Raw genomic sequence first — 20,974 nt, forward strand, 5'->3', positions numbered from 1 at the left:
TTTAAAGCTGATACAGCAAAAGGTACAAAACTTTTGCAAAAGGTACAAAAGATACAGCAAAAGGTACAAAACTTTTGCTGTAAGGACACGTTAACAGGCCAGGGTCTTGTCCAAAAGCCCCATTGTCATGCTTTGCTTTCCATTATCCTAACTGCTGAAACCTGCTGCAGTTTATAACAGTATACAGTGAACATCCTTATATATTACATGTCAATGCACCGTGAAAGTAATTCTTATGATGCATATGTTATATTGGGTAAGGCTGATATCTAACATGTTTTGCCCAGTTTTGTCAGTACACTCTCCAGTTTCACAGTTAATGTATACTGTGTTGTAAAAACTTGGTCTCAGCAATGTGTTCAGTTTCATTAAACATGAATTTTCCCTTTGTAGGTAGTGAAGCTTCTCCTCCAGTGTGGGTCAAACGCCAGTGACAGGACAGTTGGTGGCCTCAGTGCTGTAGACATGGCAGAGGAGGAGAATATCAAAGAGCTGCTCTCTGTCAAAGAATCTACTGTTACACATGAGCAGCCTTGTGGGGCACCTGCACAATGCAGACAACCAGGTGAGCTACCTTTTTATGTATTTTTATTTACATACATTGCTTTAACATCACCTCAGCAGCTCAGATTAAGCTCCACTGAGACATTTTTGTAAGTATCATTCCCCCCTGTCGGCTTAAACGGCAGCTCTGAAACATTTATAGTTGTAGCACAACCATAACTATGTTTGTTTAGTGGTTGCAAACAGCCCACTAGCTAATGGCAAACAGAAGCCGTGTATTTAGCCTAATTTTGGAACATTACGTAGACAGGTAATGACCATAAGAGACTCAGACACAACACCTTGACCTTATGAAGGCAGTCAGGGCAGTAACGTTCTTCAACATTAGCTTAAAGGCTAAATAAATAGCATTTGTTGCCTCTAGCTACAGGCAGACTAACTAACATTACTGTCCCAGTGAGACAGGTTAGGACACCTAACAACCTCTAGAAGATTTACTGCCCAACACACTGTCCTTGTTAGACATTTTGGCCATAATAGTCATATTTGGTGACTTAATAAGTTTAGATAGGGCACATATTTTGATAGTTAGCTTAACGTTAGTGTTAGCTGTTAGAAAGTACAAAGTGAGAGTAACAGTTAAGTAGGGGTCATCCCTATGTTCCCCGGGACCTATGTTCCCCCTTTTTCCCCTAAAAGGGTCCTATGTTCCCCTGTAGCAATACATACCGGGGACTTTATAAGTCACTTTATTAACTTTATTACTCCCAGTAATCTATCAGTCGTTACGGTAGACTCTCAGCATGGCCAGCAGGCCTACTGTCACATGGCCCATCTTAGCTCAAGCAGCACAAAACTTCAGTTTGCACAGCAGCTACTTTCTGCTTACTTTGCAGTTCATTTTTTGGCTTTTTAAATAGAGTTAAGGTTAAGGTTAGGCCTAATTGCCATAGAATTTGGCAGTAATGGTGGAAAAAGTAACAGACTGGGGAACATAGGAACCTTTTTGGGAAAAGCGGGGGAAAAGGGTCCTATGTTCACCAGTCTCATACAAAGAGGGGAACATAGAAACAGTCCAGTTAAGTAGCTACTTAATGTAATAGCTCAGATAATGTTAGACAGGTTCACAAACTCTGGATGGATAGATGGATGGATGGATGATGGATGGATGGATGGATGGATGGATGGATGGGTGAATGGATGATGGATGGATGGATGATGGGTGGATGGATGATGGATGGATGGATGGATGGATGGATGGATGGATGGATGGATGGATGGATGGATGGATGGATGATGGATGGATGGGTGAATGGATGATGGATGGATGGATGGATGATGGATGGATGGATGGATGATGGATGGATGGATGGATGGATGGGTGAATGGATGATGGATGGATGGATGATGGGTGGATGGATGATGGATGGATGGATGGATGGATGGATGGATGGATGGATGGATGATGGATGGATGGGTGAATGGATGATGGATGGATGGATGATGGATGGATGGATGGATGATGGATGGATGGGTGAATGGATGATGGATGGATGGATGATGGATGGATGGGTGAATGGATGATGGATGGATGGATGATGGGTGGATGGGTGGATGGATGATGGATGGATGGATGGATGATGGATGGATTGATGGATGGATGGATGGAGTAGTATCATCCCTCCCTGTACACTGTAAAAAAAAAAAAACTTTTGTTTTTACGGTTAAAAAAAAGAAGAAGCTGTGGTTGCCAGAACTTTACCATAATAAATACGGTGCAACTTTTTGTAATATTATGGTAAAATTATATTAGCACTGTTTATTTCTCGTTGAAGATTGCCATTTTATTCCACATTTTACCCTAAAAAATAAAAAGTTTTTCCATCAAAACAAAAAATGCTGTTCTTCCATATAATTGACAAGAAAATACTTTATAAATGAATGAATTAAAGATTTTACCATTAAATATTACTGCATATTTCTGTAAGAGATATGGTGTTCAGTACATTCAACAGTGAGAAAAAGTATTTTTACAAAAATAAATGCAAAAATGGTGGCTTGGATATATATTACAGTATATTTTTGCTACAAACACAGTGCCAGTGTATTTTACAGTGGAGTAATGTTTTTTCTTTTTTTTAAAGTAAAAAATACAGTTTTGGCTGATATATACATTTACGGTGTTTCATTTTTACAGAAACTGAATTAACCCATTTATCATTTTACAGTCTTTTACTGTCATAGTTTAGCAGTTTTTCACCGTAAAATCTACAGACATTTTTTCAATGTAGTCTTAAAGGGCAGCTCTGAAACATTTATAGTTGTAGCACAACCATAACTATGTTTGTTTAGTGGTTGCAAACAGCCCACTAGCTAATGGCAAACACAAGCAGTGTATTTAGGCTAATTTTGGAACATTACCGGTTTGAGCATATTGATGGAGAGCAGAGAAGTGGAAAGAAAAGTGAGAAGTGGATATTTTGAAACCTTATTTTAAAGAGCAACAACAAAGAAAGACTATGAATTATCATTGCCACCTCTCAAGCCTGAGACATTGAATAGTGAAAAGCCTAGCCACTGTTGGCCTGTCCCAGACACATGTTTTAGATTTGAGATATGAAAAAAACACCTTCAGCCAAAACAAGATTAACTTTCAGCTGGCAAACCTTGGGAACTAGCAAAACATCCAGGATGCAGGAAGCACACAGATATCACTAATGTGGTTTGTGCTTCTCCTATTAGAATGAGGATTTTGAAGAGTCTTCACCAGCTTTAATGTCAAGAAAATGTGCATGATTATAGGAAGTGAAGTTGCAACTAACATTTTTTTTAGCATTTGCTGATTAGATTATCAGATGATTTCACTGCAGTAGATTATGGAATTTTACGATGTGGGCACTTAAATTCGGTGGGTGCAGGGAATCTTCACTGAACACATTTTCAAGTTGAAACTATAAAGTTTACATTTACATTTAGTCATTTAGCACAGCTGTTGTTTTAGTCTTTTTGGTCACTTAATGTCTTTTTTTGGTCATTTTGTGTGGGTTTTTTTGTCATTTTGTGTCTTTTTTGCTCATTTTGTGGGTGTTTTTTAGTCATTTTGTGTCTTTTTTGCTCATTTTGTGTCTTTTTTGATCATTTTGTGGTCAATTTGTGTCTTTTTTGGTCAATTTGTTTCCTTTTTTTGGTCATTTTGTGTCTTTTTTTAGTCATTTTGTGTCTTTTTTGGTCATTTTGTTTCCTTTTTTTGGTCATTTTGTTTCTTTTTTGGGTGATCTGAACTGTGCGTGTGAGATTCTGTTCAGTGAGCGGGGGTCGCGGACAACATGGATGTTAAATTGGGGGTCGCAGCTCAAAAAGGTTGAGAACTACTGATTTAGCAGACGGCGCGTTTATCCAAATCGACTTACAGGAAAAAAGGGAACAATCAAGGTATAGTGCAATAAGAGCCATTAGTGCAGCAATAAGTGCTAGTGACAAATCTTTAAGGAGTAGAGTTGTGGTGTGGTGCTAGGAGAGAAGATGCTCTCTGAAGAGCTGAAGGTCTTCAGGAGGTTTTTAAAGGTAGAGAGGGACGCCCCTGCTCTGGTAGGAACCATATAAATAATGGACGTAGTCACCGTGACGTCACCCATTGGTTTGTGGCCCGTTGGAAGCATCGAGTTCAGCGTTACACTCGTCACCATCTTGTGTCGCCATCTTGTTTCTGATACGGGGAGCAGACCATATCTGGACTGTGGAGGAGGAGAGGGATCTGATCACTGACTACAGCCTCTCTACACCTCAACCTGACTGAGAGAAGCTGCTGCTAATTCATGTTAGCATTAGCTGGGATGTTAGCTTTGGCTAGCAAAAAACAAAAACAAAATGTATCTTTCTTACCTCAGAAAACTGAGCAGCGACTCCTTGGAGTGTCTGTTAGTCCAACCAAACACTGAACAAGACATTTTTACTGAATAAAACGTTCAAATAAACTGTCATTAAGTGAAAATACAGTGAAAGGGTCAAAGTTATGAGACCAAACCACTAAACGTCCTTTTTTCTATCTATATAACGTTATATATAACTTCATTGACACGTTGCCGCGGATACGCATTGTTGTGCTTCTCTCCTGGTGGCGGCTCGCCTTGTTAGTGACCTGTCAATCAAAGGTAGCCCCGCCCCAAATCATACGATTCTTTATCTTCTATTTTCTTCTAAATGGGGCCATTATTAGAACTATTGACATCAAATTGTCTTGAAGAAGATTTTTACTAGCAATTGAGACCATAGTGTTGTCCTAAAAAAAATTCTGAGGTAATAAATCAAGTGAGAAGTTTTCTCATTTTGCACTGAAATGAATGGACAGATTTTTTTGCAGCCAAACTTAGCACCCGCTGCTGGAATCTTTGGTAGAATGCAGCTTATGGCACTTCCTGATTGGCCTCCCTGCTCAGACCCGGAGGTTGCCGCCTGGTAGGAACTGGTTCCACCAAAGGGGAACAAGAAATGCAAAGAGTCTGGATGGCCTTGGGCGAACAGGTGGCCGAGCCAGACAGTAGTAAGGTAGCATATGCCTGAATCAGGGTGTTCAGGTAGCTGGGTGCAGTACCGGAGACAACTTTATAGGTGAGCATTAGAGATTTGAATTTTATGCGGGCTGCAACAGGTAGCCAGTGGAGCGGGATGAGCAGCGGTGTGACATGTGAAAAGCTGAGTTACCTAACTACAGGTGAGGACTTTTGGCAACAAGTTGACACCTATTATTTCAATATGTGTCCAAATCTATGTTGCAATTGTGTTGGATTTGCTTATTTCTTTTTTTTTTTCATTTTATCTTTATTGAGGCCAACAGGATACATACAACATAGGATATTTTCCCTTCTTAAAAAAACAAAACATAATTTCTCTTATATGTACAGGTTCCTGATACATAGGAAAAGCAAAGAAAGGAAAAGAAAACTAAATCATAGAAAAGATAACCATCAGGATTTTCATTCTGTATCCATAAATATATAGCAACATCAGTTTTCTTCATAGGCTCAATTTTTAAACATTTTTATGTATTAACATTATGAACCGTTCGAACATAAGAGTGTTTCACTTTAATTCCCTGAAAGAAAATAAAGAAAGAAAAAGGGACATGCATACACATAGATAATTACAACAAGACAAAAACAAAAAATACTCAAACAAAATCTGATTTTAGGCCTATATGATCAACATACCCAGTCCATTTAGACCATATTCTAGAAAATTTGTCAGTCTGGATTTTGAGGGAGTAGGATAACTTTTCCATTGTATATATATCATGGACCACATCTAACATTCTCCTATTGTAGGTGGGTCTTGTTTTAACCACCTTCTTGAGACTGCTTTTTTTGCTTGCCACCAGAAGTATAAGTAACAACTTTTTATCTCTATGATCCCATAAGTCAAATGAGATGTTTCCTATGTATAAGGTGTCAAACCTACATGGGATGTTTACTTTGAAAGTCGCTTCCAGGTGGAAGTTTATTTCTCGGATTTGCTTATTTCAAGCATAGAAAACCTAAGAATTAAAGAGTTTTGGCTTCAGCTGAGGTCTGACTGCAGGATTCTTTCAGGTGACACATCTTCTGAGGCTCACTGCCACAAGCAGCTCTCCCTCCAGAGCAGCTCCAGTCCCAGCCGCAGTGACACAGCAAATGTACGACCCAGAGAATCAGATGACAGAGACGGAGCCAGAGAGCCTGGTGACATTCAACTGGGGAAGAAAGACACCACCACAGATAATGTGAGAAGTCTTTACACCTAGAATACCTTGAGACTCAAGTGTGCCTTTGTGTCATCTGAGGCTGGATTAAATGTGCAGAGACAAGAAAAGGTCTAACCACCAAACCACTGGCAGACGTCCAATCTCTTGATGCCATCCTTCTCTTTAACCCTTAATAGGGCACTCATTGAAATACTTGCAAATTCCAAATTTCAACCCTAGAGAATATTGGAGGATATTACATACAGCCAGAATGTGTAAAAAAAAAACATACAGACCCGGGGGAGGGGGTAATATTTTGAGAAAAAAGTTTACGAGATTAAAGCGGCAAATCTACGAGCAAAAAATGCACAGATTTATGAGATTTAAAGTGGTGAATCTGTTAGAAAAAAGTGGGGTTTTTTTTCACTTTTTTCTCGTAAATCTGCAACTTTTTTCACGCAGATTTGCCACTTAAAATCTCTTAAATCTGCAACTTTTTTTCTTGTAGATTTGCCACTTTAATCTAGTAAATTTGCAATATTTTTCTCATAAAATGATCTTAGCTAATCACTGATTAGCTGGAAGAAATCCACGTGGTTCTACGACCTCACAGAGAGACATGGGGACCCAGTTTTGATATCCACTGAAGTTACCAAATAAAGTTCTTTGCCCGATAAAGGGTTATTCTAAGATTAACATGTTTTTCAGCTTTAATGGGAATATTTTCCACTGATGATCTTCATTTTTTTTAATAGCTGACTCATTCAGATTCTTTAACAGTGGCTTTGGAGGAGGTGAGGAGGAAGCAAGCACAAATATCCACTTGGCCTCTGACAGGGCCGGAGGATGCAGGTAGAGCAGCTGACAGCAGCATTCACATGTTAATGTTTGATATACACACAAAGAGAAGTATACACAGTAATTAGCCAATGTGGTGACAGCACATCCAGCTGGTATGCTGTCATTGACTGTAGCTGTGCTGTGTTTCAGGCAGATATCATGCTGCTGTCACAGAGATCCAGAATGTACTGATTGAGGTGCTCAACAAACAGCAGTTGAAGAAGAATAATCTTGACCAAAAATACAGGTCAGTTCAGCACATATTGTCTTTCAAAATGCTTTCATTTACCGGGAAAGTTAACTACTTACTTACAGTGTACAGTATATACATGCAGTGAATACTTAAAAAAAAATAAAGTCTTCTCTAAGCCGGCATTAACACAATGCTCTCTTGAACCCTCTGGAGTCTCCAAAAACACCAAAAAAACACCAAAGACACCAAAGACACCAGACTTGTTGACTCCATCCAGACTAGAAAACAAAGCAGCGTGGAGCCCTACTGTAAATTTACCTCTAAAGTTCTGGCTGTAAACTCCATGAGGCCAGTTTCAGTTTGATGATGATATACCAAGTAAAACTGGAGACAAGCTCAAATATATTTAGTATAAAATGATAGAACTGGATGGAACCCTCTTATATGTTAGATTTGCAACATTTCTTCCCATTTGCAAAATTTAAAATTCTTCATTGAGCATGATAGTGAATAAGATTCAAAATCACATTTTATGTTGGACTAAAGCAGCTATTCTCAACCTTGGGGTCGGGACCCCAATTGGGGTCGCGAGATGATTTCTGGGGGTCGCCAAATCATTTTGGAAGTCAGCTCTGTCTCCACTGTGTTAATGTGTTCATGTGTTAATGTGTTTTAGTCTTTTTGGTCACTTAATGTCTTTTTTTTTGGTCATTTTGTGTGTTTTTTTTTATCATTTTGTGGTCAATTTGTGTCTTTTTTGGTCATTTTGTGTCTTTTTTTATCATTTTGTGGTCAATTTGTGTCTTTTTTGGTCATTTTGTTTCATTTTTTTGGTCATTTTGTGTCTTTTTTTAGTCATTTTGTGTCTCTTTTTAGTCATTTTGTGGTTTTTTTGGTAATTTTGTTTCTTTTTTGGGTCATTTTGTGTCTTTTGTTGGTCATTTTGTGTCTTTTTTTGGTCATTTTGTGTCTTTTTTGATCATTTTGTAGTCAATCAGTGTCTTTTGTTCATTTTGTTTCCTTTTTTTGGTCATTTTGTTTCTTTTTTGGGTGATCTGAACTGTGTGTGTGAGATTGTGTTCAGTAAGCGGGGGTTGCGGACAATATGCATGTTAAATTGGGGGTCGCGACTCAAAAAGGTTGAGAACTACTGGACTAAAGGACTAAAAAAGACACAAAATGACCAAAAAAGACACAAAATAAGTTAAAAAAAAGACAATAAAAGACACAAAATGACCAAAAAAAGACACAAAATGACCAAAAAAATACAAAATAACTAAACAAAGACACAAAATGACCAAAAAAGACACAAAATAACTAAAAAGACACAAAATGACTAAAAAAGACACAAAATGACGAAATAAAAGACACAAAATAACTAAAAAAGACCCCAAATGACCAAAAAAAGACACAAAATAACTAAAAAAAGACACAGCAAAAGACACAAAATGACCAAAAAAAGACACAAAATTACTAAAAAGACACAAAATAACTAAAAAGACACAAAATAACTAAGAAGAACACAAAATGACTAAAAAAGACACAAAATGACTTAAAAAAAGACACAGCAAAAGACACAAAATCACCAAAAAAAGACACAAAATGATTAAAAAAGACACAAAATGACCAAAATTGTTACGCTAAACACACAAGACACAAATAAAATCCCACTAGGATAAAAACCAGAGTTGATGACAGGATCACACACAATCACAAGATCACATTTATGTTGGTTTTTCTTTGTTTCTTCTTCTTCTTTGGTTCCAAATGTTGATCCAGTAAGTCAGAATAAAAAATCTATTATTATCAGGTCATATAGGTGAGGTTGTGCTGAAAAAAAAACATACCAACATGGCATTTAAACATTGTTTAAGTGGTGTATACAGGTAGGATGAAAAGGATTCAAAAATGGACAAAATAGCCCAAGACTCCATAGAGTTAATGTTTAATGTGTGTAAAGGGTTCAGTGATAATGCTGACAGACACAAATAGATAATTATATTAGCATATTTGCTAGACTGAGCAAAGGGGTCATTTTTCATGAGACTACAGCTGATTTGATTTAAAAACAGAAAGTCTCCTATTCATATTCATCAGCAGCAGTGTTTGGTTCTCTGTGCAGGAATGTGTCTGAGTCCCTTCGGCAGAGTGTTTTGAAAAGTCAACTTGAGAACCTTGCTTCATGTCAGAAGAACTTGGTGGAGGTCTTCCAGAAGCAAATGAATCTGGTGGAGGTGTATGTAACCATGAAGGCCAAACTTTCTACTCAGCCTTCCAACCATCAATGCAATATCCTAGTGACACAGCAGCCAGATCTCCTCTGCACTCCAGCTCCTAAAGCTAGAGAAGAACACAGCTGTAATCAAAACACTCCAAGAAAGGAAAACCAGAGACAAGTTACACAGACCAGGCCGTTAAAATCGACATCTTCAAACCATGCCAAGGACCTCAGGGTGCCCGGGCCTCCTGCTCCTTTACTCACCGAGGCGCTGAAGACTTGTCAAAGCAGCACCCAACAACCTCACATCAGCATTCAGATGAAAGGAAATAATGCACTGATAGAGAGAAGAGCTCAAGACAACGGCCCACATCTCTCTCAGCTCATCCAGAGGGGAGTCGTTCCATCTGGAAGTGATCTAAAGCTGCTGTTGAAGGTTTGGCAAAGCTCTTCTCATAAAAACCCATTTAATCCATGTGGAACAGCTTGTTTTCTTTATTGCTGTCACCAAACACACTTATTTACCAACAAGCTGAAATCATCAGACTGAAAGCAAATAATTACTAGGGCCGGGACTCCATTAAAAAAATTAATCTAATTAATTAGAGGCTTTGTAATTAATTAATCGAAATGAATCGCATTTTAATCGCATATAAATATTTGACCTGAGAACAGTGAGAAGTAATTTTTTCACATGGATTTTTAGTATACCATTGAATAATGACTGAATACATAAGCTTAAGCAACAAAAATATTGTTTATTTTTGTTCAAGTCCAACAGACCAGTGCAATTTTGCCATTAAGTGTAGCAATAGCATATTTATAAATATAGTACATTTCATAAATCCAGGTAGCCTATAGGTAGGTAGACCTTCTGTAAACTAGAATACTTTGGTTTTGAAGTAAAACACAATCCACGCTAGCTAGCACACTAGCCGCTAGCTGCTATATGTTTAGCATTGAGGTGATACTTGAGGCTGGATGTGCTGCTATGGTGATATGTGAATTCCTTGTTGCATAGCAACACAACCATGCTCTTATGGACGCTTCCATCCGTTGGTTTTTAGTAACTAAATGTCCCATCATCCACGGGGCCAACCAAAGGTCTCATCAGCTTCTTCCTTCATGTTCACTGTGGTTTGTTGTTGTCTCAACTCATCAACGCTAGTTGGTGCTCCAGTATAATCGGTCCGCCTGAAACTCATCCAGTGAGAAACGTTCCGCGGCACAACATTTTTTTTAACACATTAATTTTTGTGTAATTAATTAATCTTAATTAACGTGTTAAAGTCCCGGTCTTAATAAATACATTTTCCTAATGATCAACATAAATACAGACAACACCTCTTACTTTTATAACACTTTGCAAGTTCATGCAAGGTCAGCGGTAGCTATGAGCCGAGCCCACCCAAACATGTGTCTTGCCAATCCAATGAAAAATTAAGGCCCCGTTTACACGAGGATGCTTGCGGGTAAAAACGTCAAAATATTTTATCAGAAGTGCCTTTCGTTTAGACGGTGACATCGTTTTTGGGGCTTTAAAACGCAAAAATCTGAAACCACCCTCCAGAGTGGAAAAATTGAATCCGCTCCTCCGTAGCGTGTCGTCTACACTGACAAGACACAAAACTCTGCTCTGATCTGCTCACGTCACGTATGTGTTTACGTCACATACATGCTCCAGTACAGGGAAATAAACAAATGTGGGATTATTTCCATGCGTGGGACCTTCAAGCTGCTCTGGCAGCTCTAATAAACTTACAGGAGTCTTTCCACCAAATGTACAGGATATGTACAGATAGTATTAGTGAACAGAGAAGGATCTGGAATTACCTCCATCACATTCTGGATGCACCAATTGGTGGGAGGCGAGCCAGACGGCTTTGGAGGAGACCTGGGAGATCTAGTGATGGTGGAGAACTTTGTGGAAGGAGTAGCTGATGAAAATGTGTGGCGTGAAAACTTCTACATGCTCAAAGATGCTCTTATCGCTTTAAGTGATGCCGCCTGGCTGCATACCCAATCACATTCACACACTTTAGCGTCACCGTATTCAGCAGATTTCCTCCCGAAAACACTTGTCTAAACACAAAAAAAAAGTGAAGACGCAACGCCACTTTTGCATCTTCTGTTCAGACCGTCATCATGTAAACGGGGCCTAAGAAAGACCAAGTTCAGCCAAAGACAAAATAGCACAGGAAATACCAGTAATGGTTCTTACCCCTTCATCATGTTCAGTGTTGTCACCTTGGTTTCTTGCTATATTTAGTGACACTCAGCTACTGTATTTCTAAAAAAGGCGACAAATTGACCAACTTATTCAGACCATCAAGGAAAAGGCTAGGTTATAATGAATTCCCCACATGCTGCTCAGAATATTTCAACCCTTTTCTGCCTTCAGCATGGGCTCTCCTTTTCATACGTTTGTGTTGCAACTTGCGTTGCTCAACTCATGCCTGTGAAGGAGACGTTAAAACTCTGTGTTCAGCTCTCATTAGTTTGTGGTTTGAAGTTGATTTTATCTCCTGTTTGTCTTTCACACATCTGCTATTTCATGTCCGCTTTCAGTTGTGAGTGTTGCAGTGATGACATGTTTTTTCGCTCTGGTGCGTGGACAAAGCTAATCTATTTTGGATTATTGCAGAAAATAAGTAGCCTGGCTAACACCAGACCAATCACAAATGAGATTAGTCTGGAAACCAGCCATTCATTTCTCCGTAGAGGAGGCGTGGTTTACGATCCTCCAGAGCCGTTTATTGGGCGCTGCGATTGTTTATCAAGCGTCTTTGGGTTATTGAAAAGCGCTATATAAATTCAATGAATTATTATTATTATTATTATTATCCAAAGCGTCTGTAGGTAGCTCTTAGCCAATCGTATCAGTTATACCAGATGACGTATGTAGAGCGACAGAAATTGATGTTTACATCAAGGGGCTAGTTGGTAGATTAGGTTTTTGCCAAATCGTGTCGGAAGCATGGCTAAAACATCCTTTTTGGTGGTGAAACAGGAGTATAAAGCCAAACGTTGTTCTTCGTTTAAATTAAACTTTGGCTCTAAACTATTTAAAAAGCCGTCTACAGCTCGATCGAGAGTTTCTGCTGCAGCCATGTTGGATCCGTAAGAAAACTACAAGCTTCCATCTGTTGAGTAGTACACGTCATCGTCTTGCCGTCCCTCCCCGTTCTGTGATTGGAAAACAGGGCTAAGAAACGGCCGTAGTTGCCAGACCCTTTCGCAGTTCTAAATGAAATCGAGCGTGCGAGGCAGTTTGGGTATACCCAGGCTACTGCTTCATAATAAAAGCTTTAGAAAAAGGAGATGTTCATGGATAAAGGTTTTTTTTTTAATGTAAGGCTAAATCAATCTGACCTCCACTTCCTCAAATCATAATGTAGCAGTAAACTTCCCTACCTCTCACTTCCCCTGCTTCAAACTGTCCTTTATCAATTAGAATAATACTTTACTAATCCCTTTTGGGGAAACAAATCTTGTTCATTGGTTTGTTTGTTTGTTCTTATTTAGATCCCCATTAGCTTTTGCAAAGCAGCAGCTATTCTTCCTGGGGTCTATCATCATATTCCAGTGTGACAAATACAATGTAGAAACACACAGAATGATAACAGACATGACATACATTATATGAATACATAACATAAAACAAAAAAGAACACACAGACATTATGTAGTTACATTTCATGTCCAGTATTGGTGCATTGAACCCATTCACAAACAGCCAGCAGTAAGCTGGAGAGAGTTAGCAACTCTGACAACCCTCCAAAATCATTTTGCCAGATTTTTGTGCCAGGGATTCAAACAAGCAACCTTCAGACTACTGGTCTGCTTCTCTAACCTCGGGGCCCAGGTTGCCCACCTATTACTTGTACCAGCCCACCCTAATATAGCAGGCTAAGACTGGCCCTGAATCCATGGAAATGATTCATCCACAGGCACACATGTGGAACTCTCACATCTGATTGTAGCATGACAGGGTCATCTGTCTGGCCCTGCAGGGAGCCAGATGGGACCAATAAGAATTACTGGCTGCCATTATAAAATGTTTCTATCAACAGGGCTGGTAAACCTTTCCTCTGCAGTACTGGCACTGAAAGTTATTTGGTAACACTTTAGATTAGGGAACACATATTCAACATTAATCAGTTGCTCATTAGCATGCAAATAAGTAACATATTGGCTTTTAATTAGTCATTATTAGTAAGCCATTAACTAAGAGTTTTCCCTCAATAACTTAAGAATTATTGCTTACCTACAAAGTGGATCACTGGTAGTCTACAAAGTGGGTCACTTTAAGCCAATGTTAGAGTAATGATTGACATTACAATCTACCAATCCTCATCCAATCATCCAAAAGGAGCCACCAGTCACATCAAAGGTCTGGAGAAGGTGGCTATATGCCGTTTCCATGGTTTCGTTCACCGCTATGTAGAGATTATAAAGCCCATACAAAGTAAAGCATACTAAGATCATAACTCATATACAACAACTTCCTTACCTACTACTAATAATCAATAATTCTGAGGTTATTGAGGGAAAACTCTTAGTTAATGTCTTACTGGTTGTATAATAAGGCCATGCAGAATAAGGCATTAATAACTACTTAATAATGACTAATTAAGAGCCAATATGGTACTTATTTGCATGCTAATAAGCAACTAATTAATGTTCAATATGTGTTCCCTAAAAAAGTGTTACCAGTTATTTCTGTCAGTACTGCTGTCATCATTTGAAAAAACAAGCTGCTTGTCTTGCTTCTACAGGGTCACTGGCACTTTGCTCGTGTGCTGGGTGATGGCTCAATAAAGGATCGCAAACGCAAGTGTCACCTGGCTCCAGAACGCTGGCTGGAGTCTATCCTTGGTAACAACATCCCTGTCAGCTCCATGTACGCCTGGGACAAGGTGAGACAGCCAGCTGCCTTAATGCTGTCAATGCACTCAAAACCGGAGAGACGCTTTCTTTTGGCTTTACAATAGGGCTGGTTCCACTACCGGTTAATAGCTGGACAATACCCGGAATGAGGCGGGTCTCAGTCGCTGAAACACCCCTAATTTGAATACGAGCAGTCCGGAGCCGGCTTTTGTTGGGACTTTTTTAGTCCCTGTTGAAGAACCCCCCTGGTTACTGATTAGATAGATCGCTAAGTGGGATGTGACGTAGTACTCGACGCCACAACAACACGCCACATTTGTAAAAGCCGGCGAAGCAGTGTTCCCAACTAAGCGATTTTTTTGCTAAATTCAGTGACTTTTCTGTTAATAAATTTAGCGACTTTTCAAACCCCCTTAGAGACTATTTTTCAAGAAAGCAACAGGAGAAAAATCCAGCGACTCCTTCTTACTTAGAATACTTTGTTTAGTAAAACACAATCCACGCTAGCTAGCACACTAGCCGCTAGCTGCTATATGTTTAGCATTGAGGTGATACTTGAGGCTGGATGTGCTGCTATGGTGATATGTGAATTCCTTGTTGCCTAGCAACACAACCATGCTCTTATGGACGCTTCCATCCGTTGGTTTTTAGTAACTAAATGTCCCATCATCCACGGGGCCAACCAAAGGTCTCATCAGCTTCTTCCTTCATGTTCACTGTGGTTTGTTGTTGTCTCAACTCATCAACGCTAGTTGGTGCTCCAGTATAATCGGTCCTCCTGAAACTCATCCAGTGAGAAACGTTCCACGGTGCAAAAATAAGTCCGATTAAAATGCGTCAATTTTTTTTACGTGTTAATTTTTGTGTAATTAATTAATCTTAATTAACGCGTTAAAGTCCCGGCCCTAATTAAAAGCTTTTTTGTTTATGTCACTCAGTAATGATGATGATCCAGGATGATTTAGTTGGCTGAGAGGAATCAGCTCCAACACACTTTTCCTTCCTGATGTGTTGATGTGGAACAGTGTTCATGTGTCTGCCGGTAGGGGTCTGTGGAGACGGAGCAAGACACAGCATTAGGCTGTAAATTATTGAGTGTTCACTGTAGAGCTGTGCCTCAGCACACACACACACACACACACACACACACACACACACACTCCTCCTTCATATCTTCCATCTCATTGAGAAAATGAGGCCTGTTTATTGGTGGCATGTTTCAGAGTTGTGCTGAAAGACATTTGATAGGCTCTCAGGGTTCACATATCCCACCCAGGATACTCTGACACTGTCATCAATTAATCATCCACTACAAACGGACGCCTTAATGGTGTTGAAGGATATTTCTGATGAACTGCTCCCTCTGTTTGCTCAGGTGACGTTCAGAGACAAACCTTTGTCTTATTACTTATTGAACATGGAGGCTGAAGGACACAAACCACAGACGTGTCCTGAGGACGATCCTCAACACTGCAGCACTGCTAGTTCTCAGGAGGAGCTCACCACAGGTCTGGTTATATCTACAGACATGTCTCACCACATCCTTAGTTTCACATACATCCTGTCTTTGACACTTCCTACAGAGAACTCCAACAAATAAAGAGAGGAGGCAGGCAGCCATTGAAGTGTGCCCCTCTCTATGTCAATAATTAAACACTCACCTCATACGTCTCCCACCTGGACTTTCTGTGAGCACTGATCACTCCGCCTCAGTAAAGTCAATTGTACATTTACATGTACTTCATATGTAAAGCATGGCTTTGAGTAGGGCTGCAACTAACCATGATTTTCATTATCGATTAATCTGTCGATTATTTAACCCTTAATAGGGCACTCATTGAAATACTTGCAAATTCCAAATTTCAGCCCTAGAGAATTTCGAAGGATATTACATACAGCCAGAATGTGTAAAAAAAAAAACATACGGACCTGGGGGAGGGGGGTAATATTTTGAGAAAAAAGATTAAAGCGACAAATCTACGAGGAAAAAATTTGCAGATTTATGAGATTTAAAGTGGTGAATCTGCAAAAAAAAAATGTTGGGTTTTTTTCACTTTTTTTCTCGGAAATCTGCAACTTTTTTTGTGTAGATTTGCCACTTTAATCTGGTAAATTTGCAACTTTTACAGTTAATATTATTATATTATCATCATACTGATTGGTCAGATGTCATGGTGTCACCGTCTGTGACGTAGCCTGATCTTTGCTGATTATCTGGAAGAAATTCATGTGGTTCTACGACCAAACAGAGAGACATGGGGACCTCATTTAGATATCCACTGAAGTTACCAAATATAGTTCTTCACCCAATGGGTTAAACGATTAATCGATTAGTTGTGTGGTCAATAAAATCAGGGTTCGTACGGATGCTTGAAATCCTTGAAAATGCTTAAATTTTAATGTTGTATTTTCAAGGTTTGAAAAGTGCTTGGATTTTGGATAAAGTGCCTGAAAATACTGAATATTGACATTAGCAAACTGTACTATTGGTTGTTAAAAGTGTAAAACCATCGCTGTCGGTATAGTTGAGTGAAATTACCCCTTTGAGCATGTAAGTAGTCATCTAAAGCAGTAGTTCTCAACCTTTTTGAGTCGCGACCCCCAATTTAACATGCATGTTGTCCGCAACCCCCGCTCACTGAACAGAATCTCACACGCACAGTTTAGATCACCCAAAAAAGACACAAAATGACCAAAAAAGGAAACAAAATGGTCAAAAAAGACACAAAATGACAAAAAAAAGACACAAAATGACACAAAAAAGACACAAAATGACAAAAAAAGACACAAAATTACCCAAAAAAAAGACAAAATGACAAAAAAAAAGACAAAATGACCCAAAAAAAGACACAAAATTACAAAAAAAAAAACACAAAATGACCCAAAAAAGACACAACTTGACCACAAAATGACCCAAAAAAGACACAAAATGACCCAAAAAAAGACACAAAATGACCCAAAAAAGACACAAAATGACCAAAAGAAACAAAATCACCAAAGGAAACAAAATTACCACAAAATGATTAAAAAATACCACAAAATTACTTAAAAAAAACACAAAATTACTTAAAAAACCCACAAAATTACAAAAAAAAACCCCCACAAAATTACAAAAAAACCCCCACAAAATTTCTTAAAAAAAAAACACAAAATTACTTTAAAAAAAAAAATGACAAAATGACCAAAAAGACTAAAACACATGAACACAGTGGAGACAGAGCTGACTTCCAAATTGATTTGGCGACCCCCAGAAATCTTCTCGCGACCCCAATTGGGGTCCCGACCCCAAGGTTGAGAGTAGCTGATCTAAAACATGCAACTTACAACCATTGTAAAGTCCTGGAAAAGCTTGAAAATTGACCTTAAAAGTCCTTGAAAAGTGCTTGAATTTGACCACTCAAAAAGTGTATGAACCTTGTAAAATGTATAAAAATATCAATGAGTGTTTCCCAAACCACAAGATAACGTCCTCAAATCTCTTGTTTTGTCCACAAACCAAAGAGAGATTCAGTTTATTGTCATAAAGGAACAAAGAAACCAGAAATATTCACATTGAAGAAGCTGAAATCAGAGAATTTGGACTTTTAAAAAACTGCTCAAACCAATTATTCAATTATCAAAATACTTGACAATAGGGTTGTCACGATACTAAAATTTTCAACTCGATACTGATACCATTTCCGATACCACCAGGATAAAAACAAAGACCCTAAAATTATTAACAAGAAAAATGCAACATGTAAAAATGAACAGAACCACAGGTTAAATATTTATAATAAGAAACTGCAACTATGATAACAAGCTTCAGGTCTGAGGTAGTGCAAAAAATAAATAAATACAATAAACAATAACAATCACAACAATATTTTGAGGTTGTATGCTGTGCACAATATTATAGTCAGGCGGCTTAGCGAAAAAAAGGGGACACAAAATTTTTTCCACATGCTCTCTATCACCATAGGTTTCAATCTTTGGTAGGAGCCACTTCATCAAGATTCCGGAACGGATATGGCACCCATATAAAGTCTATGAGAACCAGTATATCTTCCAAGCCACTTAGAAGGTCAATCTTGGTGTCAAAAAATACATTTTCTGGGTCAAGAAATCATTTAAAGCTCTTGAGAATATCCCTAGATGATTATTTGATCAAATAGATATGTTCATTTTGGCCATGTATTTATGTAATTTCCAACTCAGTATTAGGCAAGCTTGATAAGTCGACTTTTCTCTGCTTCATTCTGGGACTTCAAGAGAGAAAATAACACTTTTCAGTCACCAACATTAATGTAAACTTATTAACTCTTAATGCTTATGAATACTGACACTGTGTCAATAAATGTAATATGGGCATACTACGTGCCTGATTTATTTATTTACGTTGTTTATAATCATTAACGTGACGTCAGCCTTTAATTGCTAGCTGCAGCTAATGGCTAATAATAACACGGACAACATTAATGCGAGCCACCGGCCACGATAACATCAGAAATACACTACCGGTCAAAAGTTTTAGAACACCCCAATTTTTCCAGTTTTTTTAATTGAAATTCAAGCAGTTCAAGTCAAATGAACAGCTAGGGAGGGTACGAAGGTAAGTGGTGAACTGCCAGAGGTAAATAAAAAAGGTAAGGTTAACCAAAACTGGAAAATAATGTACATTTCAGAATTATACAAGTAGGCCTTTTTCAGGGAACAAGAAATGGGTTAACAACTTAACTCTATGGAGTCTTGGGCTATTTTGTTCATTTTTTAATTATTTTCATATCTTTGTGAGTCATTTTGTGTCTTTTTTTTTGGTCATTTTGTGTCTTTTTTTAGTCTTTTTGTGTCTTTTTTTTGGTCATTTTGTGTCTTTTTTTAGTCATTCTGTGTCTTTTTTTGGTAATTTTGTTTCTTTTTTTAGTCATTTTGTGTCTTTTGGTGGTTTTTTTGGTCATTTTGTGTATTTTTTTGGTCATTTTGTGTCTTTTTTTAGTCCTTTAGTCCAACATAAAATGTGATTTTGAATCTTTTTTTTACTTTCAAAACACTATCATGCTCAATAAAGAATTTTAAATGTTGCAAATGTGCATTCATTTCAGAGTACACTGAGACATTAAACTGCATCATTTTCAATTAAATTCTGGAAAAGTTGGTGTGTTTTAAAACTTTTGACCAGTAGTGTATATCAGTTTGAAACGAAAGGTCGGGGGGTATCGATACTTTTGAAAATGAGTATCGTATCCGGATACAACCCTTGAGTATCGATACTTTTGACAACCCTAGTTGACAATGAATTTAATCATCGATTATTGTTGGATTAATTGAATAATTGTTGCAGCTGTAGTTTTGAGTAATTTGACTGCCTTCTCTACGTGTGCAGAGGCAGCCAGCCTGAGAAGACTAATGGAGATCAAGATAATCCACCTGGTGGCTGACGAGGAGCTGCTGCCCAACGCTCTCATGGACTGTTACTGGGAGAAACTCTTGAAGAGCGACGAAGACTCTGAAGACTGGGGGGCTGGGTTTCTATAATGTTCTCTCCTCACATTTTGTCCATAACGGTTTGTTTTAACAATTGTTTTTGACTCATTTCCTGTACTCATTGTGGATACAATGTGTCTTCCATGAACTGGACTAAAGGTGTCACTGTATTTATTAAGCCCATATGACACAGCTTTTTTGTTCTTGCATGAAGCAACTGTTGCATCAAAAGAGCCTCTTTGGCAATAGGAGGGTAGGTCATACCGTAGGAGCAATGAGTTGTTCAATCTGGTCTCTTGAGATCAGCTTGAGCTTCTCATGTTCATATCATTCTGTCATCATTTGTTTCTCAATTACTTCTCCTAAGGCAGTAGTTCTCAACCTTTTTGAGTCGCAACCCCCAATTTAACATGCATGTTGTCCGCGACCCCCACTCACTGAACACAATCTCACACGCACAGTTCAGATCATACAAAAAAGAAACAAAATGACCAAAAGAAGGAAACAAAATGACCAAAAAAAACACAAAATGACAAAAAAAGGAAATAAATTTGCCAAAAAAGACACAAATTGACCACAAAATGATACAAAAAAAAGACACAAAATGACCAAAAAAAGACACAAAATGACAAAAAAAACACACAAAATGACAAAAAAAAAGACATATAGTGACCTAAAAGACTAAAACACATGAAGACTTTAACAAGTGGAGACAGAGCTGACTTCCAAAATGATTTGGTGACCCCCAGAAATCATCTCGCCTTGGGGCGACCCCAAGGTTGAGAACAGCTGTCCTAAGGGACCCTTAGGACAAAGGAGAGAAAACCATTTGAGCAACACTTGAGAAGTGGATAAACTGAGGGGATTGGGTTATTTTGTTTCTTTTTTGGTCATTTTGTTCCCTTTTTTTGGTCATTTTGTTTGTTTTTTGGGTGATCTGAACTGTGCGTGTGAGATTGTGTTCAGTGAGTGGGGGTCGCGGACAACATGCATGTTAAATTGGGGATCGTGACTCAAAAAGGTTGAGAACTACTGACTTAGGAGAAGTAATTCAGAATGATGAAACAAATGATGAAACAAATGATGACAGAATGATACAAACATGAGAAGCTCAAACTGATCTCAAGACATTGATTGAACAACACATGAG

The 20,974-nt window shown here is 38.4% G+C and overlaps 1 protein-coding gene across 1 annotated transcript in view; it reads left to right on the forward strand.

Moving 5' to 3' along the window:
- LOC131974158 (ankyrin repeat domain-containing protein 31-like) overlaps positions 1-20,269 on the forward strand; it is a 36,376-nt gene extending 16,107 nt beyond the window's left edge. Inside the window, exons 6-13 of the mRNA XM_059336343.1 lie at positions 394-565; positions 6,090-6,259; positions 6,976-7,072; positions 7,211-7,307; positions 9,376-9,907; positions 14,250-14,390; positions 15,737-15,869; positions 19,724-20,269. Of these exons, the coding sequence (XP_059192326.1) occupies positions 394-565; positions 6,090-6,259; positions 6,976-7,072; positions 7,211-7,307; positions 9,376-9,907; positions 14,250-14,390; positions 15,737-15,869; positions 19,724-19,875 (1,494 nt within the window). The 3' untranslated portion in view covers positions 19,876-20,269. The remainder of the gene's footprint in view (positions 1-393; positions 566-6,089; positions 6,260-6,975; positions 7,073-7,210; positions 7,308-9,375; positions 9,908-14,249; positions 14,391-15,736; positions 15,870-19,723) is intronic.
- The last annotated feature ends 705 nt before the right edge of the window (positions 20,270-20,974 follow it).

Source organism: Centropristis striata, chromosome 7 (assembly GCF_030273125.1).
Source record: "Centropristis striata isolate RG_2023a ecotype Rhode Island chromosome 7, C.striata_1.0, whole genome shotgun sequence".
Classification (NCBI taxonomy): Eukaryota; Metazoa; Chordata; class Actinopteri; order Perciformes; family Serranidae; genus Centropristis; species Centropristis striata.